Source organism: Anser anser (genome assembly GCF_964211835.1).
Source record: "Anser anser genome assembly, chromosome: 12".
NCBI classification, from domain to species: domain Eukaryota; kingdom Metazoa; phylum Chordata; class Aves; order Anseriformes; family Anatidae; genus Anser; species Anser anser.
This window is the reverse complement of record NC_139733.1, coordinates 2,114,266-2,135,259: the sequence shown is the minus strand read 5'-3', so window position 1 is coordinate 2,135,259 and position 20,994 is coordinate 2,114,266. Positions and strand designations below refer to the sequence as shown.

General features: G+C 34.7%; 1 protein-coding gene across 30 annotated transcripts in view; it reads right to left on the bottom strand.

The window, feature by feature from the left end:
* Positions 1-20,994, bottom strand: part of ERC2 (ELKS/RAB6-interacting/CAST family member 2) — a 525,223-nt gene that overhangs the window by 144,915 nt on the left and 359,314 nt on the right. For 29 of the 30 annotated variants that reach the window (XR_014571289.1, XR_014571290.1, XR_014571291.1 and 26 more), the window contains one exon: positions 9,920-10,067. Coding sequence is in view for 22 of the 30 variants with exons in the window: in XM_083795056.1 (XP_083651182.1) it covers positions 9,920-10,067 (148 nt within the window). In the remaining 8 variants the exon portion in view is untranslated. Of the gene's footprint in view, positions 1-9,919; positions 10,068-20,994 lie in introns of those variants that run through there. The other variant, XM_083795057.1, reaches the window with a different exon arrangement.

Sequence of the window (20,994 nt, the reverse complement as noted above, 5' to 3'; positions counted from 1 at the left end):
GCAATATTACCAGAGATAAAAATGTTGTTAAATATTTCGTTTGTAATGAAGCAAAAAATACAGGAAGACTAGAAACAGTCAAAAACAATTGTTTTTTTTCCAAAAAGTGACACCAAATAAGTTTGGCAGATTAACTACTTTAATTATTTTTCTGAAGGTATCTTAAGGTATGTCATAAAACAGAAGTAAACCAATGTGATACAGAAAGAGCACTGGAGAAAATGTTAGACTAAATGAAGCGTGAGTGGCATAGAAGAAATAAATGGTCATGAAAAAGACAAAAAGCAAAGAATCCCTTATCTTTATCTGCCTGGAAGCAAACATGATGAAAACAACCTACCTATTTAAAGCCGAGAGAAATAATAAGTGGAAAGCAGTTTCCAATATAGATCTTGGCAAAGACTTTGATCTGATAATTTGTTTTTGAATGTGAGCATAAAAGTTCTACATATATTTCATTTTTTTCAATTAGAGTACTATTTAGCTGATATTAACAACAATTAGACCTACTGCTTTGCAAGATTACAGAATTTATCTTACCCTGAAAGATAAGAAGTCAGAGCACATAAGTCTCCCTCTTCATGAGCTGAAGGATAGTAGCCTTCTCACAAACAGTAGCGGGGATATTAGATGCTTGGCACACAGAACAGGCATAAGTAGATGCCTATATGAAGTACTAAGACCAAATTTCTGCTTTCTTCACACTTGTAATTGAAGTTATGTTGATTTGAACATGGTTCTCCTGACTTCTCTGTAGCGGTCCCTGCATTTAGAGTTTGTGTTTTTCAAGCCTTTTTAAGTTTTGTGAATTAAAAGTATGGCTCGAAGCACAGGAAATATCTTGTAATAATACAGCATACTAAGTAACGTGTAGGCTAGAGTCATGCTAAAAGTATTTGTCAGAGACCTACTACTAAACCTGGTAATTACATAAAAGTATGTAAGAACACAGACACGAAGAAGTGGGTTAAAAAGCATAATTAAGGCTCTGAAATAGCAGCTGCCTGAGGACATCCCAGGCCAGGTCCCAGTAAATGCAGAAGAACAACATAAGAAAGTAGGGTTCTCTGGCTGGAGGGATTTTTTGTTTGTTTGTTTTTGGTGGTGTTGTTTTAGAACAGGAAATAACCCATTGAAAACATACTTGCCCAGAGAGGTTTTGGAGTCTCCTTTGGAGACATTCAAAAACTGCCTGGACGCAATCCTGTGCAACATGCTTGGCAGGGGGGTTGGACTACATGATCTCCAGAGATCCTTTCCAACCTCAGCCATTCTGGATTCTGTGATACTTCCCTATAATGATTATTTAACACCAGACGTCAATCAGAAATTTCACTAACAAAGCAGGACCTTTGAAACTGCAACTGTATGGTTAGTAGCACTAATTGTCTTCAAGGTCTGAATAGTTCATTTCAGTTGTAATTTTTGCAATTTCATTACCAAGTCCAGCTTTCTCATTTGTACATTTGTATCATATACAAAAACTAGCTGAAATTACTACATTTCTTCCATTGTATGCAATAAAAAAATAAATAAAAATTTCAACACATTGATATAATTGTACATTATTAAAAGTCAGAAATTAATAGACATTTTGCCACATTGAGAATCGGGAAAAAAAATCTGATTTTCCTAATATGAAAATTCAATATAAAAAATATTTGAATATTTGCTCTTACCTCTCAAAATGAAACAAACAGCTTGCATAGCATAAAACTCCTACAACTAAAGATCTCAGACTACTCTGCTGTTCACAGTGAGGTGCAGACAAAGCTTGACAAAGACCAATATTATGACAGTAAACAGAAGAGGGAAACAAAGGCTCAGTGGTCAAATATGTCTGTAGTACCCACATGAATGGCTTCAAACACAAATCCTATGTTTCTGTGAAGTAACATTAGACCCAACAGTACAACAAATCTGCCTCTGAAGAGCTGTGTATTTAATAACAATTATAGAATCATAGAATGGCTTGGGTTGGAAGGGGTCTTAAAGATCATCTAACTCCAACCCTCTGCCATAGGCAGGGATGCCACCCACTAGATCAGGTTGCCAAGAGCCTCATCTAACCTGGTCTGGAACACCTCCAAGGATCGGGCATCCACAAGTTTTTTTTGGCAACCTGTTCCAGTGCCTCACCAACCTTACAGTGAAGAATTTCATCCTAATGTCTGATCTAAATCTATCCTCTGTTAGTTTAAGACCATTCCCCCTTGTCCTATCATTATCTACCTGAGTAAAGAGTCCTTCTCCATCCTTTTTATAAGACCCCTTTAAGCACTGAAAGGTCACAATGAGGTCTCCCCAGAGCCTTCTCTTCTCCAGGCTGAACAGCCCCAGTTCTCTCAGCCCTTCTTCACAGGAGAGGTGCTCCAGCTCTCTGATCATCTTTGTGGCCTGCCTCTGGACTTGCTCCAACAGGTCCGTATCTTTCTTATAAGGGAGACCCCAGACCTGGATGCAGTATTCCAGGTGGGGTCTCACAAGGGCAGAGTATAGGGGGACAATCACCTCCCTTGACCTGCTGGTCACACCTCTTCTGACCCAGGATGCAGCTGGGGTCTTCTGGGCTGCAAGCGTGCACTGCTGACTCCTGTCGAGCCTTTCATCCAACAGAACTCCCCAAAATAATAATAATAGTAGCAGCAGCAAAAAAAGTAGTAGTGGTAATTAAAGTAGTATTCTGTATTCCTAAAGCATTTCCACCTGTGACATTCAGAAAATAAAAAAAAAAAAAACCACTTAGTCTGACATCAGAAACAGAAGCAATAGTGATTGGAACTGACTCAAAACCTGAACAGTGCCACAGATCATGAGGTCTACAGATGGTGACGTCTACAGACACTGTAAGAAAGCATTGCAAGCCTTGTTTGTTCCCAAACTTGTTAAACATTAGAGGGCTTAAATATTTTGAGCAGCCAGAATAATCACAATTGCAACATCTAATCCTATTCTTTTTTCTTATAATGTACTATAAAAACAATTTTAATACTATAAAATACACAATGCAACACATCGCTCTAAATTGCTCTAACAGGGCAATGTAACTTGGAGAATTTGGTTATTCCTGAGTGCTTGATGTCACCACCACAATATCACATTAGCACTATTTCTAATGTACTTAACCGGAACAGTATATGTAATGCAACATGCTGCTTTCAATTCCATTTTTCTCTTTTGCTGTTGAAAGCTTTCTTTGAAATATTTGCATGTTACTTAGTAAGAAATACTTCGATGTATTGCATGCATGAGGAAATATTGCTAGTGGTTAATTTGTTGAGAAACTGTGGTTACACAGATTTTTAAAATTCCTTGATTGTTTCTCACCTTTTTTGTTTCATTAGCAATACGTTCATGTGATGAAATATAGAGTAGTGAACTAATAGACTAGAGAACACTGCCAAACACCAGCTTTACCTCTGGCCAGAATATTCTGTACACCTGCAGTCTTGAAAATGCTAGAATGGATTCTAATTTCATGTTTTGAGAAGAAAAATAAAATGCTCTCAAGGAGTTAGAAGACTTTGCATTTTGGCAAACTCCACTTGAATTTTTGGCTCTATAACCCAAAAGTGAAAAGAGGCAACTGGGAAATTTCCTTACAGCATCCAAGTTCAGAATGAATCAGTAACATAGCAGCATATTATGCTCCTACCAAAATCTCTTGAGATGTTCTAAAAATGGACTTTAAGCTAATTATTTCATGAAGGATTGCATCACTACCCAAATTTCTCTAAAAATAGCTGTCTCAAAATTCTCCAAAGGAATCTTGGACAGGGTGATTATAAATACTGTGTAATAACTCAGCCAAGCCCTTGTGGTTATCTTGTTTAATACTGTATTTCTGAAAGATCTTTTAAACCTACTAAAAATTTCTATGGCTCTCTAAATACAGTATTTGGTGTATGAATGAATTCCAGTGGTTCCGTTTTCCTGTGAGTGTAATACTTTGCTTCACCTTTTATGTGAATGTTTTGCATCACAGATGTCAGTAGTTTTAAAACTAGTAGTTTTACAGGTGGATACACTGTGCTACAATAAGTTTTTTAGGTTATCAAATTATATTGTGAAGAAACTTGTAAAAGTAAGCCAAAATTTGAGATAAAACCAATGAATTTCTTCCACCTTAGAAGTAACGAGTCTTTCTTAAACTCACACAGTCATAATCCACGACAAGAATGCTCAATTTATCCACATAAATAATATTTTGGTCTTTCACATCTATACATCTGTAGTCTTATATTTGAAGTAAATCCATCTGTTATGTTCTCACTCCCTTATAAAGGCAGTATGTCTCATTTTTTAAGATTCTTTTAATTTTTAATTGTGAAGAATTATTACCTATCACATCAAAATCATTGTCTTGTAGTTTACAATCTGCTTGAACACCCCAAAGGCCAGAAAAATTAGAATAGAAAAAATATTCTAACATCAAGTGCCATTGCTAGTGAAGAAAGGCATTCAACTGCATATCTGGTACTAAGAGCATTATTTAACTCAAAAACTATTTAAAAAGAGGAAAACATTTGAAATTTGCAATTGATATATATTTTTTAAAACTTCCTTTTTTGAACACATTCTATTTCTGGTCTTATTCTATTTTAGTTTGGATTGATATTAGGATGTCCACTGTCAGTCTTCAGGCACTGTTGAGTGATCAAAATCAGTACATTAATCAATGTGGAAAATAAATAAATAAATAAATAAATGACGTTGAACACAGAGAAAAACATACTTATAGAATCAAACTATTAAAGAATTAGAAATTGACATAAATGTTCCCCAGAATGTTTTATGACTACAAAATAATTGATTCATTAAAAAGATAAGGATGCAGATATTGTCTTTTTTGTCTTTTTTTCTTTTTTCTTTTTTCTTTTTTTTTTTTCAGGAAATAATTTGCCTCCAAACTGAGTAATAACTGATTTCGCTGTCTGTAAGAAAACATTACAAATTAAGGACATGAACCAACATCAACTTTATGTCATGGATAGACTACGATGAATATTCATGCCTAAAGAGGCAGTACACTGTATTTTTGTGTCCTTGGCAGAATGGTGCCTGTTCAGACAATAGCCTGTTGTTCATAGATATTGAATAACACTTGGTACTTATATTCTTCACACAGAAGTTTTCATACGCATTGCCTGTGGCATAATTTTAATATTTTCCTGAAGCCACCCTATAGAAACAAGAAGCTTCCAGATGAAACACAAAATACACCAGGAGGGTGATGCTAACACAACAGAGTGATTAGAGAAGTTTATCACTGTGCAAGGCTGTGGTAAGTACAAATACATTTGCATTTAGGCGATTCAGTCTCAGAGAAAGTCTGTGCCGTATTACAGGGCAGCAATAGAATCGGATTTTCTGGCTTTAATCCAATAACGATAAACTTCTGTGAGGAACCTCAATACTTTGGGTTACTCCACTGTGTTTAATAGAATTGAATCTTCAAGACATCTACCGCATACTGTGCCCTATCTCGTTAAATATGTAAGTTTTGATGACTACAATGTCCTAACGTGGTGGGATTCACCACAGCTCTTGTACAGCTTTCTGAGTAGCAGTAGACAAATTTGCAAACACTTTGATTGAAAACACTTTTCTAGGTGAGCACCTATAAATGATACACAGTATAATAATTCCAACTTCCTCATCAGTGTTAAGTGAAAGAGAGGTGCTTGGCTCTCTCCTGCACACAGAAGCATTGAGAATTATTCACATTTTTTTGTCTGAAAAAAGATCTGACTCCAGGAAACGAAACTTACTTTCATCAAAATAATATTCCCAAGGAAGACAGTCCTTTTTTCACTCTTCAAAGAAGACATTCCTGGGCACTTCACGTACACAATAAGAAATCTTGGATTCTGATAAAAGTCTCAAACACACCTCTCCTTCCCTTTCTCTCATGAAACAGTCTTTGGAGCTCTTTCAGAAAAAGGTCTTCTGTACTTCTGCACATCAACAGCAGAGGAGTTTCCAGGCTACAGTGATACTACCATGGAGTTTCTAAAGACACACTGAGGTCATCCCTTCAACAACAAACTCCTAAGACTCGGAGCATTTCTAGATATTATCCCTTGTAATGATTCACACTACAGCATCATTTGAAATGTCTAGACTTAAGGATTTGGAGTTTATCAAGTATGTGACAAAGTCTGGGATGCCACTGAAAGAGACAGCAGCAGAAACAGAGACTCAAAAGAGTTTCTAAGACAGAAGAAAACTCCCCAAATTGCAAAGAAAATAATAAAATTAACCAAACTGTCAGATACACGATGATGCAGCAGGAAGGTTGATGTTTCCGCCTATTTAGGCCAAAGTGATTTACCAGCCTATAAAGATCATGAAGTAAAACTTGATTGAAGTAATATTTTCTATTTCAAATGGTAAATATGATCCTCGCTGAAACTTAATTTCAAATTATCGCTTCTTTGCTAAAATTGCAACTCCTTGAAGAACGAGATATTCTTGGGAGAGATGCAGGACATAAAGATGACAGAAGATGCAATTAGAATGTCAATTGCAGCATGACCAAATTAATTTTGTAGTATAGAAAGGAAAATGTTACAAGAATTTCTAAAGAAACTCTAGCACATTTCTTCAATAGGAGTTTTATTGACATCCACAACTGTGTGTGTATATTTCCACTCAGGGTGACATTATGTTACAAGCAAATTTCTAACTTTAGTTAGCACTCTAAAATAATTAAAAGTGATTTCCCAGTAGCTTGTCTACATAATTTAAGACAATCTGTATTAGCTGCTGCTTGCCACTGTAACAACTGCTGTTCTAACTCTAATACAGCAGTGAAGTGGAGTTCTCTTCAGAACCAGACTTCATCTCAGCAAAATTTTGAAAACATTAGAAAGAAGTTGCACAGGATTGTAAAATTAAGGCAGAAAAACAGATAGAGAAAAACATCTTTCTCCTGAAACACGGTAGAAAATATTCTTACATTTAATGAAGTGTCTTAAAATTGATGTACCTGGAAGAGTAGCAATTTTGGAGCAACATATAACATATATCAGTATTTTTTTTATGTTCAGGAGATTCATTATTTGATGTGCAAATCAAAAACGGGATTTTCTGTAGTAAATATCAGAATAAATGTATGAATTGCAGATACTAAAGAAATTTGAAGGAGGAAAGAAGTATTCTGTCTGCAATTCTTATCAGCTGATGCCTTTGTGGAAGAGGAAAATCCTACTCTTACTGCAGCTTTGCTAACAACACCTTTAGCCACTATGCTTCATATGCAGCCTAGGTTTACCTTCACTAATTGAAAGACAGAGAACTTTTGTGAGGAGCAACATGAAAAGGAGAAACTTAAAGAGAAATTCCTTGGATTCTTTGAGGTCTGCATTTTTTATCCTTTGCCCTGCTGCCTTGATAAATTCTCAGCCTCCTGTACATATGAATAGATAGATTCCTGCTTGACTGGATAGGTAGATTCATCACAAATGCATTTGGTATTATGGATATACAGGAAGGGAATATAGATTTTTTTTTTTTCACTACTCACCATTTTACTTGGCCTCTCTAAGCAAAAGTTCCCCCTAGAGTTTAGAACAGGTGTAGATTTGAGGGCGTTATGTTTAGGGTTATCTAGTGAGTCATCTCCTAATAATTACAAATATCTCCCATGACCACAACGGGCTGGAAAAGGGTAGGGTTTTCTGTGTTTTTTTCCATTTTTCTTTCAGTAGTACAACAGCTTTGGAAATAGGTGAGGGGACAAATAAGGCCATAAAAAAAAAAAGTTTAATCTGGCAGTTGATCATTCACTAGAGTTCTAGTTCTTTAACAAAAGAGAATCAGAAATAGACTAGGAAATGTCATCTCTCAAAGAAACTTTTCACTGAGAAACAGGGTGGATATATCACACAGCATGAAATCTGCCACTTTTCCCCACAGCACAGTCATAGCAAGGAAGAAGCCTTGTTCTTGGATGCACATGTGAAATCTGTGGGGCTTGACAGTGGTTCTCCCCAAAGGGATTAAAGAAGTATGAATGATCTCTACAACCTCTATTATCAGATAATTCTTAAGTGTAATAAAGCGGTGACCTAGTTAAACCACATTCCTGTTCCTGTTTCTGATGTCTCTCTTCTTCTCCTCTTTTTTTTTTTTTTTTTGCATGTGTGGTGTCTGAGATAAAAGAGATTATTTTGGCATCAATTTAATCTAGTTAAATAGCTTTACTGAAGATCTTTATCACTATAAATAATGGAGGTATTTGAAGTATTTGGTTACAATTCTAACTGAAGTTATCCAACACAATGCCTCTCTAGCAATCCTCTTCTGCAATTCCTATACTTTAGTCAAAGAAAGTCATGAATGTTATGAACACTTCTCAGCAATACCTTAAAGGTTTTTTTTTTTTTAAAAGTAAAACAGCGACACAGAGTCTTCCCACATATCTCATGAACATTTAAAAAAATATTTGACAGGTATCATGGAAAATGGCAAAGTGGAATATTTGCTTACTCATCAGTAATGAAGTTATTTGGAATCCAACATCTTCTGCTAAACTGATGAAATACCTCCTGGACAGCTGACTGATCTGTGACATAAATGCATCACAGCTGAAACATAGGTACTTGGCTGAAATGTCTGTAATGAAGTCAGTATCATAAGGGGATGATAAATTCATGCTCGAGGGCTGTTTCCTATTTTTATAGACCTGTGGGAAAAAGCTACAATGATTATAGGTATGATGTCAGAGATATTGGGAAGTTAGCGTAGCAGGAAGGGTTTTCGCTGACTTTCTGTTACTGAGTCCATGAAGTTCTACAGAATGTAATGTATGATTCAGAAAGGATCATAACATTGACTATGCAGTCAACTATATGTTATTATGACTATACATTATTAATGTGGCATGCTCATTTGTGAAGTGGCACGTTGCCTGACAGCAGTGTGGTTAACTTGAGAAACTAAGGAAACCAGAATGATTTTGCTGATGGTATTCTCTCCTCCTCCTCAAGCAATACATTCTCTAATGTCACACAAAGGAAAACAACCACTACAAAACCTTTAGAAAAGTTCTTAAAACATATTTCTCACCCTTTTCACATATTCTGAAAGAGAAAAGGTGTTTAACAACATTCACAACACACAAAACAGGTCTTTAGTACCTAGGGCATCTCATCTGAACATCCTTTGTCCTGTTGCTTGTCCTACTGTACCCACAGTACCTCTACTGGCAATGAATATTAGTTTTTAAAAAACAGAGGAAGTAGCCATGGCACATGGTGCAGTTTTAAACATTTAATTAGACAGATAAGAGATGCACATCCTGTGTTTTACATGTTTACTGTGTCTAGTATGGTTATTTTCTTCATTAATAAAACAGAACACAAATTAAATTTGCTCGTGTCTAGTGTGTAACTACATGATTTTTTATTAAAACCTCAAATGACTTATAGCATTAAAGACAGGGGGATTTTTACTTCTTCTGGAATTTATTTTAAGGATAACTATGATTTCCAGATAATCTCTCAGAAAGCCAGAAGCCTTCTGAAGACACAACTGTTTTACAAGAGATAAGCAAATAACTGTGCAGAAAAAAGGTTAGAAAGAGTCAACAGGGGACAGATCTTGCTTTACTGTGAAGAGCATCTGCTCTCCTCTGTCACACATAATGATGACAGTTGGAAGCTATATGAGAAGGGAAAACAGGAAGTGTACTGGGCTGCGTATAACATGAGCCAAACATGCAGCTAAATACTTAGCAACCAAAGAGAAGCAATACTGAAGCATTTACATTGAACACCTCCTACCTTTCACAACAGCTGTCACATGTCAGACCTGGCTTGAAGACTTTCAATACAAGATTAGAATAAAATAGAACAAATGAAAATAATGCCAATTTTCAGTTGCCATAAAAGTATGCAAATAAATGTCTACCCACCTGCTGTTTTAACTGATGCACTAATCTGTCCTTCTCTCTTTTAAGAGCCATTACTTCCTCTTGAGTCTTCTTTTTCTTTGAAGCGGACAGTTCAAGCAAGGCAATGTTTGCATCTTTTTCACTAATTGCAGCAAGCAGGGCTTCCTGTCTGATAAAATAAAATAAAAAATTTTATATTCTTAATAAAATAGAATAAAAATGCTAAGTGAGATGTTTCTTTTAACCAATGGAAAAACAATCAAGTAATTTCTGAACACTCTTTATATAGCAAATATTTCTTAAAACATTTATCTTAGTGTTTATCCTTACTATAACATGATAATTAATATTTCTGTGAATTAACTTGTTCTTAAAATTTTTTTGTATTAATTTTTTTTTTAATTTATGTTCCTGAATTATAAAACACCCTACATAAATCTTATGAATTATTCCAATCATAAAGACTGAATCATAAAAAGGAAAGTGATATAAATAAAGCTTATTTTTATTTTGTCTTGTATATTCAGTACCCTAGAGGCCTCAGTATAGAAATCTCTGGATATCTTCCTCACATTTACGTAAATGTTTTCCTATGAATTTATGGTTATTCATTGTGTCACCATGAAACTATAATTCTAGAAGTAAATATAACATCTAGAAAAACAGTTCCTTGATCTAACAGTTCACAAAGAATCTTTTCCTTTGGAATTTTGACCTCAATCACCATACAGCAAACAGAAACTTACAGCACTCAGAAACATATAGAATTACATAGAAGCTAGCAGGGTCACATCGTAAATAGTTTGTGAGGACATATGACAGAAGTAATTTTTACAACATGCTGTTTGGAAGCACAGATCTTGGAGTATCTTACTATTTCTTATACTCTAAAATGCTCATGTTGGTAATGACATAATCTGTCCCTTATTTTCTCAAATAAATGAAATATACTCACTTTCTGCAATGTATTCAATGACAGACTATGACTTATCAGCCAAGAAAATGCACATACTACTTAATAGGTTTTACTACATAATATGTTATGGCCTATGCCTTTTTCCAGAACTACATAAGATCAATCATTAAAAAATAAACACGGATAAATGAGCCATAAATTAACCTTAGGCTCCAACTGCTAATAAATGTATGAATATGGCTTATGAACTTCATATAGCCAAGGTGAGCTAAAACTTTGGAATTCTCACACTCCTTCTGCTTGCCAGCAGCAATGTCAAGAAAGCTATTTCATTTTATTTCAAAGTTCCTAATGTATTAATGTAAATATTTAAAGGACAATATTTCTGATGGAGTCAAAGGAAAACAGCCCATTTATTTTACTCTCAAAGTTATGAGACATGGCTCAATTTTAGATAAACAGTTGCATTTTATTCATACACTTAAATACTCTCATTTATTATTCTGTCTTCTTCATTCTAATCACAGTTAAATGATGTTTAAAAGAGGATGCCATGAGTCTCCAACAGTTTTGATTTAAATAATAGCTATTTATTAGTCTAAATAACAGGTATTAAAGAAAAAAAAAGATGGAGTCATAAGTCTATAATGCTAATCTGAAATTAAACGTAGGTATATTGTTTCCCAAAAGCCTCAAAATAAAAAATAAAACACGCTGCATGGTTATTTGTACCACACTGTAATATTTTTCATGTTTTGTGCTCAAATAAGATGTCAATTCCATAATATTTTAATTAAAATCTTAATTTTTTAATGCACTGAAATAAAAGAAAGCTGATTCGCTACTGTTCTCAACTATTCCTCTCCTCGTACAAGAAGCAGAGAATTTATGCACTGTATAAAATCTAAAAATGCCCTCTTCTTAGCATCTGGCTCAAACAGAAAGAAAAATGTAACAAATTAACTTTTTTCTCTGCAGTATTTTGTATTAAAATGTCTCTACTTTTCTGTTTTAGAAATGTGCCCAGCCTCAGAAGATGCTTTTTTTTTTTTTTTTGGTGGGGGGGGGGTAGTAATTATAACATAAGCTCTCTGACAGAAGCGGGTTGGCAATAGGTTTTCTGTGACTTTAAAGCCAAAGAGATAGCACATATTTAGTACATATTAAAATCACAAATAAAGATTATTCAGATGTTTTGACAGTGCTCTAACAGTTTGCATCAACAAACAGTTTATTTATTTATGTATTTTAATCTTGCATCAAACAACGATTTTATTGCTGTTCGGAACGTCTTTTTCTTTAAAAAAACGTTTCTTCACAGCATTCTTCTGGTTTTCTGGATGTGTAAAACTAAGATTTGTCGTGTCTGCAATTAACACTAGTGGGACGAAGTCCTAATCTTTAATTCATGGTAATTATTGCTGTAAAGTAGATACCTCTGATAAAGTAAACTGCAAAATATAAATTGGTTTATTTCATAATTATCAGTCTCAAGATATACCTTTTTAATATCTGAAGATAAATATTGATATAACCATTACAAACCCAACACACTTAGGATGAAAATAAGTAAAAAAAAGTTACATCACAGAAAATACAAGGTTTTTAAGTTATCCACAAATCAATCCTAAATTATGTAGAAATGCCTGCTTATCTAATAAGCAAATTTCCTGGTAAATACTTGCCATCTATGAGGTTTCTAGTGACATTTAATTGTGTAATACCAATTTTAGTCCTGCTGTAAAATGCCACAAACAGAATAAAATTTCTAAATCAGCTTGAAAACTAAATGAAGGTGTACTGAATTTTTACTTCTCCAAAGTTTAGACTATTTCAGAAACTGGCTTTGAAAACAAAAACCTGACTAGTGAGAAAGAAGAGTCAGAACTACTGATGCATTTGCTACCATTTCAATATCTGATAACGTGATGCACTCAGATCCATCTTTTTTGTATCGCTGGCCAGAATAGCCATATGTTCTTGTAATCAAAACAGTGCAAGTGTGCAACACTATGCAACTCTTCTGTCAATGCTAGCCCTGCTTTAAAGGAGCAGATGAGCTAAAACCTTCCATTGAAGAGAAGAGTAAGACAGTCTACTCTGAAGAATCTGCACTCTGGATTCTGCAGCTCCCAAAGACATAAGCTTTTGGAGACCCTGGTGTGCTTCTTCTCAACCAATGGCATTGAGGGGTTATGAAAGCCAAGCAGAAGTAACGACAATATTTTTCTAAGACAGTAGTTTTTTTTGAAACATAACAAAATCTTTCTTCTCAATTGCCTTGTGGTTGATGGGATAATTCCCAAAGAGTATGCAACTACTTTTCCCTTTGCAAAATATTGCAGTTTACTTCTATGTAACCAAACACTTAATTCTACAAAACAACAATTCATACCAAACACTTGCAGGAAATAATGATTCATAACCATGTGAAGTAGCTGCCCTGATAAATAAATAAATAACTCTGTAAATGCTCCACTGAGGTGGTCTAAGATTTGAATCCAACCCCCAGCACATACAGACATTTGAATACGCCCTCCATAACTTTGTAGTATTATTATCATTATATTTTAATTCTTATCTTTACAGTAAATGCATGTGAAGCTCAGAGGCCATAAAACCACAAATGTTTGGAGAAGATTACACAAGAACACAAGAATGGGGATTTGTACTTAAGTTCTTCCACTGCGATGTGGAATGATGAATACATGTACACAGACAGGCAGGTGAATGCAAACTCACATTGCCCATACTCTTGAAGCCTCCTAAATGTGAGTCAGCTTCAGTTCAGAAGCTGTAAAGCCTCATTTATTTAAGAGACAAAGCTTTTTAACTTGGGCATAGTGCCATGCAACACACTGATGACTTCCAGACTGGGACTGGCTCACATACAGCCTACTCAGAGTGTGGGCAAAGCAAGCTTGCACCTGTCTGCACAGACATACTCCTGCAGTATGTTGGCACAGTATCTGTGTCTATTATCATGGATAATTTTAACAGTAATAAGCTCAAATATATAATCCAGTGGCATTTAACCAGGCATCCGGGTTAACAGTTCAGCAGAGTGGGACTGAACTGTATATTTTACCAATAGATGCATGTTGGTTGCTTAAATCTTTAGTAATTAAATTCTTCAATATGGAGGGAAGACAGAGATGCAGCAGTTTGTATTATTAACATCCAGAGTACAAAATAGAGGCACAGGTTGTGACAGGGCATACAAACATATAACATATAGAACATAAACATATAAACAGGGCATATAAACAAACTGAAGTAGCATTTAATTCTGTATCGCCTAGCTTACTACCAGAGTTCCCAGTAGAATTCCCCTATGGAAGATATAGGTTGAAAAAATATAATGCCTCTTTAGCATGGAAAAAATGAAGAGATCCAAGCACTTATGAAGCAGTCTGTAAGGACTGACCTGACATTATCATCCCTCTTTTACTACTATCACACACAGGTCTACCCATGGCTGTGAAAGCTACCGTGTTACCTGTCATCATCCTTGAGATTTACTATAGAAGAACGAAATCTGATGAACAGAAGAAATTTACCTTAGCTACCCAGTGATCCCACTAAAAAAATCAATATTACTACTTTTGCAGGAAACATTTGAAAGAGGATTATCTGACCTCTAGGAACAAGGCTAAGATGCCAGCAAAACAGCTGGTAATAATGACTTCCTCAGTAATAAGCATGAAGCAAACTTCATTCAAAAGTGTAAACAGGTGACAAGGTCTTCATCTCAATCTCTCAGGTGAGTAATACACTTCCACTTTACTGCTAGAAACTGAAAATCATCATGCATTTCTGTGCCAAAATTTTTTAAAATCAGGAGCTGAACTGGCACCAAAAACAACATACAGTCTCATATGCTCTCCAGCTAGAGTGCTTCAGAGTGTAAGCATAATTTATAATTCCTAATTATCTACTGTGTCAGGGAAAAAAATGACTATCCAAATACAGTTCTATAGAGATGTTATCACTATTTGCAGCCAAAATGTCTCCTTATTGTTTAATAAATTATGGTAATAAAATACATTCTAAAATAATTTATTAAAGCACTGAATTAAATGACATTCTTTAACAGTAATATTTATAAAGAGTAATCCTTTTTGCTATTAGCAGTTTTTCATCTCTCTTGTGGCAAACTAATTTGTTATACAAATACCAGGATAGTACTTTTAACACCAAGAAAAATCACTCTAACTGAACGAGGAAAAATTAGGTAAACTCTCAGATTAATAAAATCCATGGTAAATCAAACAGCATTTGCTCTGCATTGGTAATTAATCTGTACATTTTCCTTTGACTTACATTCTCTGGATTCCCCATCTAACTATGCTCCACTATAATTTGGGTGTTCACTACAAGAAGGAAAGGGAGAACTCTTCCCTGGAAAAGCAAAACTCTAAAAATGAAAATTCTCCCTAAGCAAAGTCTTACTGCATTCTTCTCTACAGCAAACTCTAGCTAGTCTCCTCAATAAAAAGTGAATATAAAAGTCTCTTGATGGTAATAGTTGCTGCTGTGAGATCAGGGTTTAAGGTACTAAAGATTCCAGTGAGAAGTTCCAAGGAACGTGCATAAATATCTTAATATAATTCATGTCATTTCATACTAAAACACAAAAGTAAAGCGGAAAGGTACAGTCCCATTCTAAAAGTCAAGAATTCATTTGTCCAAGCAAGCAGGATTCCATGTAAAACAATTTTCAATTCCACTGTGTGATTTTTTTTTTTTAATTAACTACATGGGTGATGGACTAGAAAATATGCTTACTACATTTCAGCGAGATTTGAGACTGGGAGGATCTTCAAGTGCCATGAAGACAGGAATAAAAAGGTCTTGACAAATGGAAGAAGCAGTCTGGAAAACTAAGGAGGAACTCCTTATTAATGATGTGTTGTGAAAGAGGCAAACATCGTACTGGGAAGTATGATGAACAGAAAGAGATTGCAAGACAGAAGTGATTCTTTTGACCTGTGTGACTTCAGAAGAATCTCAGCTGAAATACCAAATCCAGTCTGGAGACGATTTCTCCAAGAAAAATGCATAGACTGTTCAGGGGACAGCAAGAAAAGTGGTCAAAGAAACAACTGACAAGAAAACATTGAATTAACTACAGTAAATGGTCTACGAGGGGCAATATAATAATGAGAACAAGAAATGCTCTACTAGAGTGAAAAAGAACATTTTTTTCCATACCCACTGCACACAGAACAACAGGTAATATGCCAACATTTAATTGTAATGGCAAGTTAAGTATTAATAGAAATTAAGTACTGGAAGAAATTGCTGGGGAAAAATGGTTTCTACCAGTCTTAGTCTTTCTGATCAAGTTGGTTAAAAGTCTGTTAGAAATGACTCAGATATAGTTGATCTTGCCCCAAAACATGATCTTTCCAACAACCTAATTATTTAATTATTCAGTGTTTTAAGCTGATTTATTCTGTGTCTCATTTTAAGATGGCAGTCCTTGGAGTTAACATCCATGCTTTACCTACTTATACCACATATCTGCTAGCCTTCCTATGACTGGAAAGACCTTTTACATTTACATTTCTACATCTGTACTAAGAAAGAACAATACAAAACTTCAGAATGATCAAGTTTCTGTGAAAATTACCAATTAGAGGAAAAAAAGACTTTGTATTGCACAGGTCATTCCTCAGTAATAATGAAATACAGAATACCTTTCCTTGGAGGATCAACCAACTATTAATCTGATAAAAGACCTACCTTTTAGACAAATAAAAATACAAAAACGTATAAGTATTTTAGCAGTCACTGCAAGTAGTGTGAAAGCCTAATCTGAATTACCGCACCTAGAACTGGAGAAAGCAGATGATAACACAGCAACTCAACTATAAATGTATCCAAACATACGAAAAATGCAATCTTATAGATCTCAATACAGAGTATGCATTTGTGAAAGCATCTGTCTTGGAGTGAAAAAAATTACTTAATATGAAAAGGAAGCTTTAGCATACTATAAGAGAAGATAAGATAATGCGAGAAGAAATAAATCCATGAAAGACTCTGTTGAATGCCAAACTGAAAAAGTATATTGTATACAGTATTTTATCAAACTGCAGCCTAAACAAATGTCAAATGGAATAATTTCTTTAACAAATATGGGCAACAACTGAGAAAAAAGGGTTGTTCACTAGCATATATTTAGTCAAGATTAACTATGGATAAAAGAATGTACTAAGAACAGATTTAATAACCCTAAACTGTCATTCAGCTTGTAGGAGGTATTCAAGATACAGCTAATAAAACACAAAAAATGGTTCTAACCACCCACAAAAAAATTCTCAGTAGTATAAAACACTGAAGGATGACCACTAAGATAAATGCTTTCTTTTGAGAGCTGCCTTGCAGTTAACCTTCTTAAAGAGTCTCCCAGAAACCTCTAATCATAATACATTGCATTGCCACTTATCACAGTCAATTTAGAGGTGAACTCTGTAAACACTCCTGCTTTACTCCCCACCTCTGTTAGTCTAAGAATAATTTTCTGAGCTTTAATAAAAGAACTCATGACAACTTTTGGGGAGGTGGGGTGAGTTCTTAGGAACAGTCCAATTGTAATCAATTCCTAGATTAAGATTTATAGGAACAAGATCTTCTATCAAGAACTTTACTGACTTCACTACTTAAACCGTTCTCCACAAAATACAGAAATGCAATTTAAAAAGTCACCATTAAAGTTAAATCAAGTCAGAAACATTTGAACTAATGATATACAGTAGAGCACTCAGCCAGTTTCTCACATGCTAATCGTACTGAAAGAGAAAAAAAAAGCAGTTCAATCAACTTTTTCCCTTTAATTATTGTTTTCTTTCCCTCATGACCCCCAGTATTCAACCTTAGGTTCAGTAGGAGGTGACTAGAGATAGACAGTGATGAGAGATCCTGTTTGAAACAGCTTCTCTCTGTCACTCCTAAAGCAAATAGATGGTTTGTTAAAACATGCCGTTAATCCATTATGGATGTGCATGCATCTTAGAAAATAAATTTCAGAACATTTTTAGTATTTTAAAGCTTTTTCTTTAGAAACAAAACATACTGATCACAAGTATGAAATTTAAAACCTGCATATTCAATACCACAGTTGTAAGTCTAAACTACTTGTGTGACACATTTAACTTCAGTCACTACTGATCTTAGGCAATTATCCTGAAATTGTATTTCTGAAACTGACATAAAATTCGTCTCTCCAATTTCATGGCCATATATGCTTTGCAAAAGACACAATTTATAGGTTAATTCCTTTGAATGAACAATTATTTTGCACTCTTTTCAAAGAGCAATCCCTTTTGAAATACTTTCAGAAGGAAAAAACAGCATGAAACAGCACTTCAGTTTGGCTTAGTGCCCTTATGTAAAGCGGAGAGAACCAGATGTTTCACAGCCAAAACACAGCAAGAAGCAGAGAGGACTGCTCCATTAACTATGGGACAGAAACACCAGAGCCCTGGTCTTACCCATCCACCAAACACTTTTCCCTCTATTGAAGGAACTTCAATATATCAAGCCTTGAATTTTCCAGCTGATGAAGCCACCTTCTGAAGGCAGGCGTGAGAGACAGTCTTCAGATAATATAAAGCCTCTATATTACACCTGTGTTAGACCTGCAATATAGTCTCTATATTACACCTGTGTTAGATGTATATCTTCATTAGGCTAGAATCAAGGAGAACCAGGAAGAAGCAGTTCTCCTTAATGTGAAATCTTAGAGCAAATGGAAAGAAGGAAAAGAAAGGACCTGATCCTGAATAACCACAAAGGAGTTTCCTGAAAAGGCAACTTTCATATCCATTCCCTGCCTTCCCCCCCCCCCCCCCCCCTTTTTTAAAGTTTCCCTCCTCAAAGCCTCAGTTTGGTGTTTATTTGTTTCTTCCATGTTTCAATATTCCCATCACCAGACCTACATCCCCAAGTAACAGTAAATTGTCTCAGATTTGCAATTTTAAAATATTCTTCTTTGTTCTCTTAACAGCAATTGCGAATGTGCATACAGTTGGTGGGTTTTTTTGTTTGTTTGCTTGTTAATCAAACAAAAATAATTCAATATAAAGGTGTATGTTCAGAGAGGTTTTAAAGACAAAGAAGGAACTTCACGCCCATCCTTTGTCCAGTAAGATGTAGGCACTCAATTGCCCTTTGAATTCTCTGAAGTTTTTGAAGCCCCATAACATTGCACTTCTGATGTCTTGATGATTTATGTTTCAGAAATGACAGATAAGTAAAACAGACCCATTCAGAAAAGAAACACATTGGTGAAACCAATTACATCATAGTTTCACTGATGTAATTACATCAATAAATGTGATTCAGTAACCAGTCTATTATCATTTCATTCAAATTGACAGCATTGCCCATGTGTGAGGAGATATAACAAGATTCAGACTGCATGAGAAATGTACAGAGGGAAAAAAAAAAAGAATTCACAGTGCTGCAAAATACATCTGAAGAAGTTAGATGATGATAATTATTTCTGGGTTTTGCACAGAATTGACTCCCTATTGTTCATTTGGCTTTATATGATTCTCTATAGGAATACAAACAACATTTGGTTAAAATGGCCATAATACAGTATAGTGCAGAGGTGGGTACTGATGGGAACAAGAACAATGGCATCTGGATGTATGGGGTTAGGTTACACCAGAACACAGGATCCACCTAAGTTAAACAGGAAAACAAAACTATAGGTAATCTGTCGTTGTCAGCCACCTTATCCTTCAACACTAGTTTTTGTGTTTATAGAAGACAAAGATAAAAGTACTTTGCAGGATGAATGGTTTGATCTCTAGAATATAAATCTCAGTAACATCTTACAACTACCAAAGAAATGTTTAAGCTTGGAAAATGTTATTAAAAGCTGCAACAGTTCTCATGAAATTGCAGGGAATTCAAAATATTCGAGTCACAAAGGCATATAAAATTGAGATGGAGAGACAAAATTAAAAATTACCTTATATTAATTGTATTCTGTTAATTCTAAATTGACAAAATATTCTGAATAGTCATTCATCACAAATTAAATGACAGTTATGCTAATGAATGAGCAGGGCTTTCTTTCAAATTACAGTAAGTACTGATCAACAAAATGATCCTTTTGTCAAACAGATGACGCAAATTAAAAGACACCGAAATCTTCTATTTCATTATGTTACGTTAGAAACTTAAGGAAAAAATTGGTCTGCTTTTGAAAAAATTGACTTAATCTCCTCTCTCTAATTTCCATAATGTTACAAGCAGCTGCCCTTTGAATAAAATATATAACAAAACTCATAAAATCAAATGTAGAGCACATTAAAATTTACATTAAACCACATGAGGAATAATTAGTTCTATTTTGAAACAACATATAGAAATCAATATTAATAGGCATAATTTATGCCTTGAGCTTTATAGTATATTAGAAGGCAATTTCAAGAATGAAATACATAGGATTAACAAAATGCACTCTCAAGGCAGTGCATAATTCATATTTGATATATGATATATTGTCATATAATCTACAAGATAGCTACAAATATTACAGAATCACAGAATCATCTAGGTTGGAAGAGACCTCCAAGATCACCTAGTCCAGCCTCTGACCTAACACTAACAAGTCCTCCACTAAACCGTATCACTAAGCTCTACATCTAAATGTCTTTTATATCTCAGAGCACAATTCTGTATGTTAAGCCTTTAACTAAGAAACTCCTGAGAATTTTGAAACCCACCCTTCCCCCACCAGGCTGACAGATTTAATATTTTAGTTATTTTAATTTAGCCTGTGAAGTCAGAATTATCATTACCATTAGTAAGGTGAGACACACATTACTTATTGCTGTTACATAGTTTACTTTGATAGATAAAAGAAATTCTACAGATTATTACAACTCAACATTTTTTATTTTTTGACTCGATAAGGCAATGTTAAGGCACAGAACAATCTTAAACATAACTGTTGTGTACGTATCATTTCTGAGGATTTAATTATATTGGAAACCATTGGATATGTATTTATGGTCAAGCTACACAAAATCAAGTATTAATACCACTAATCATTGGTGTAAACACGAACATTTTGGTAGTCTAAAAGTCTCTAAAAACCTTTTGTAAGAGAACATTTATTCAAACACTGCCTCTAGGATTCTACTTCAGTGAAAAA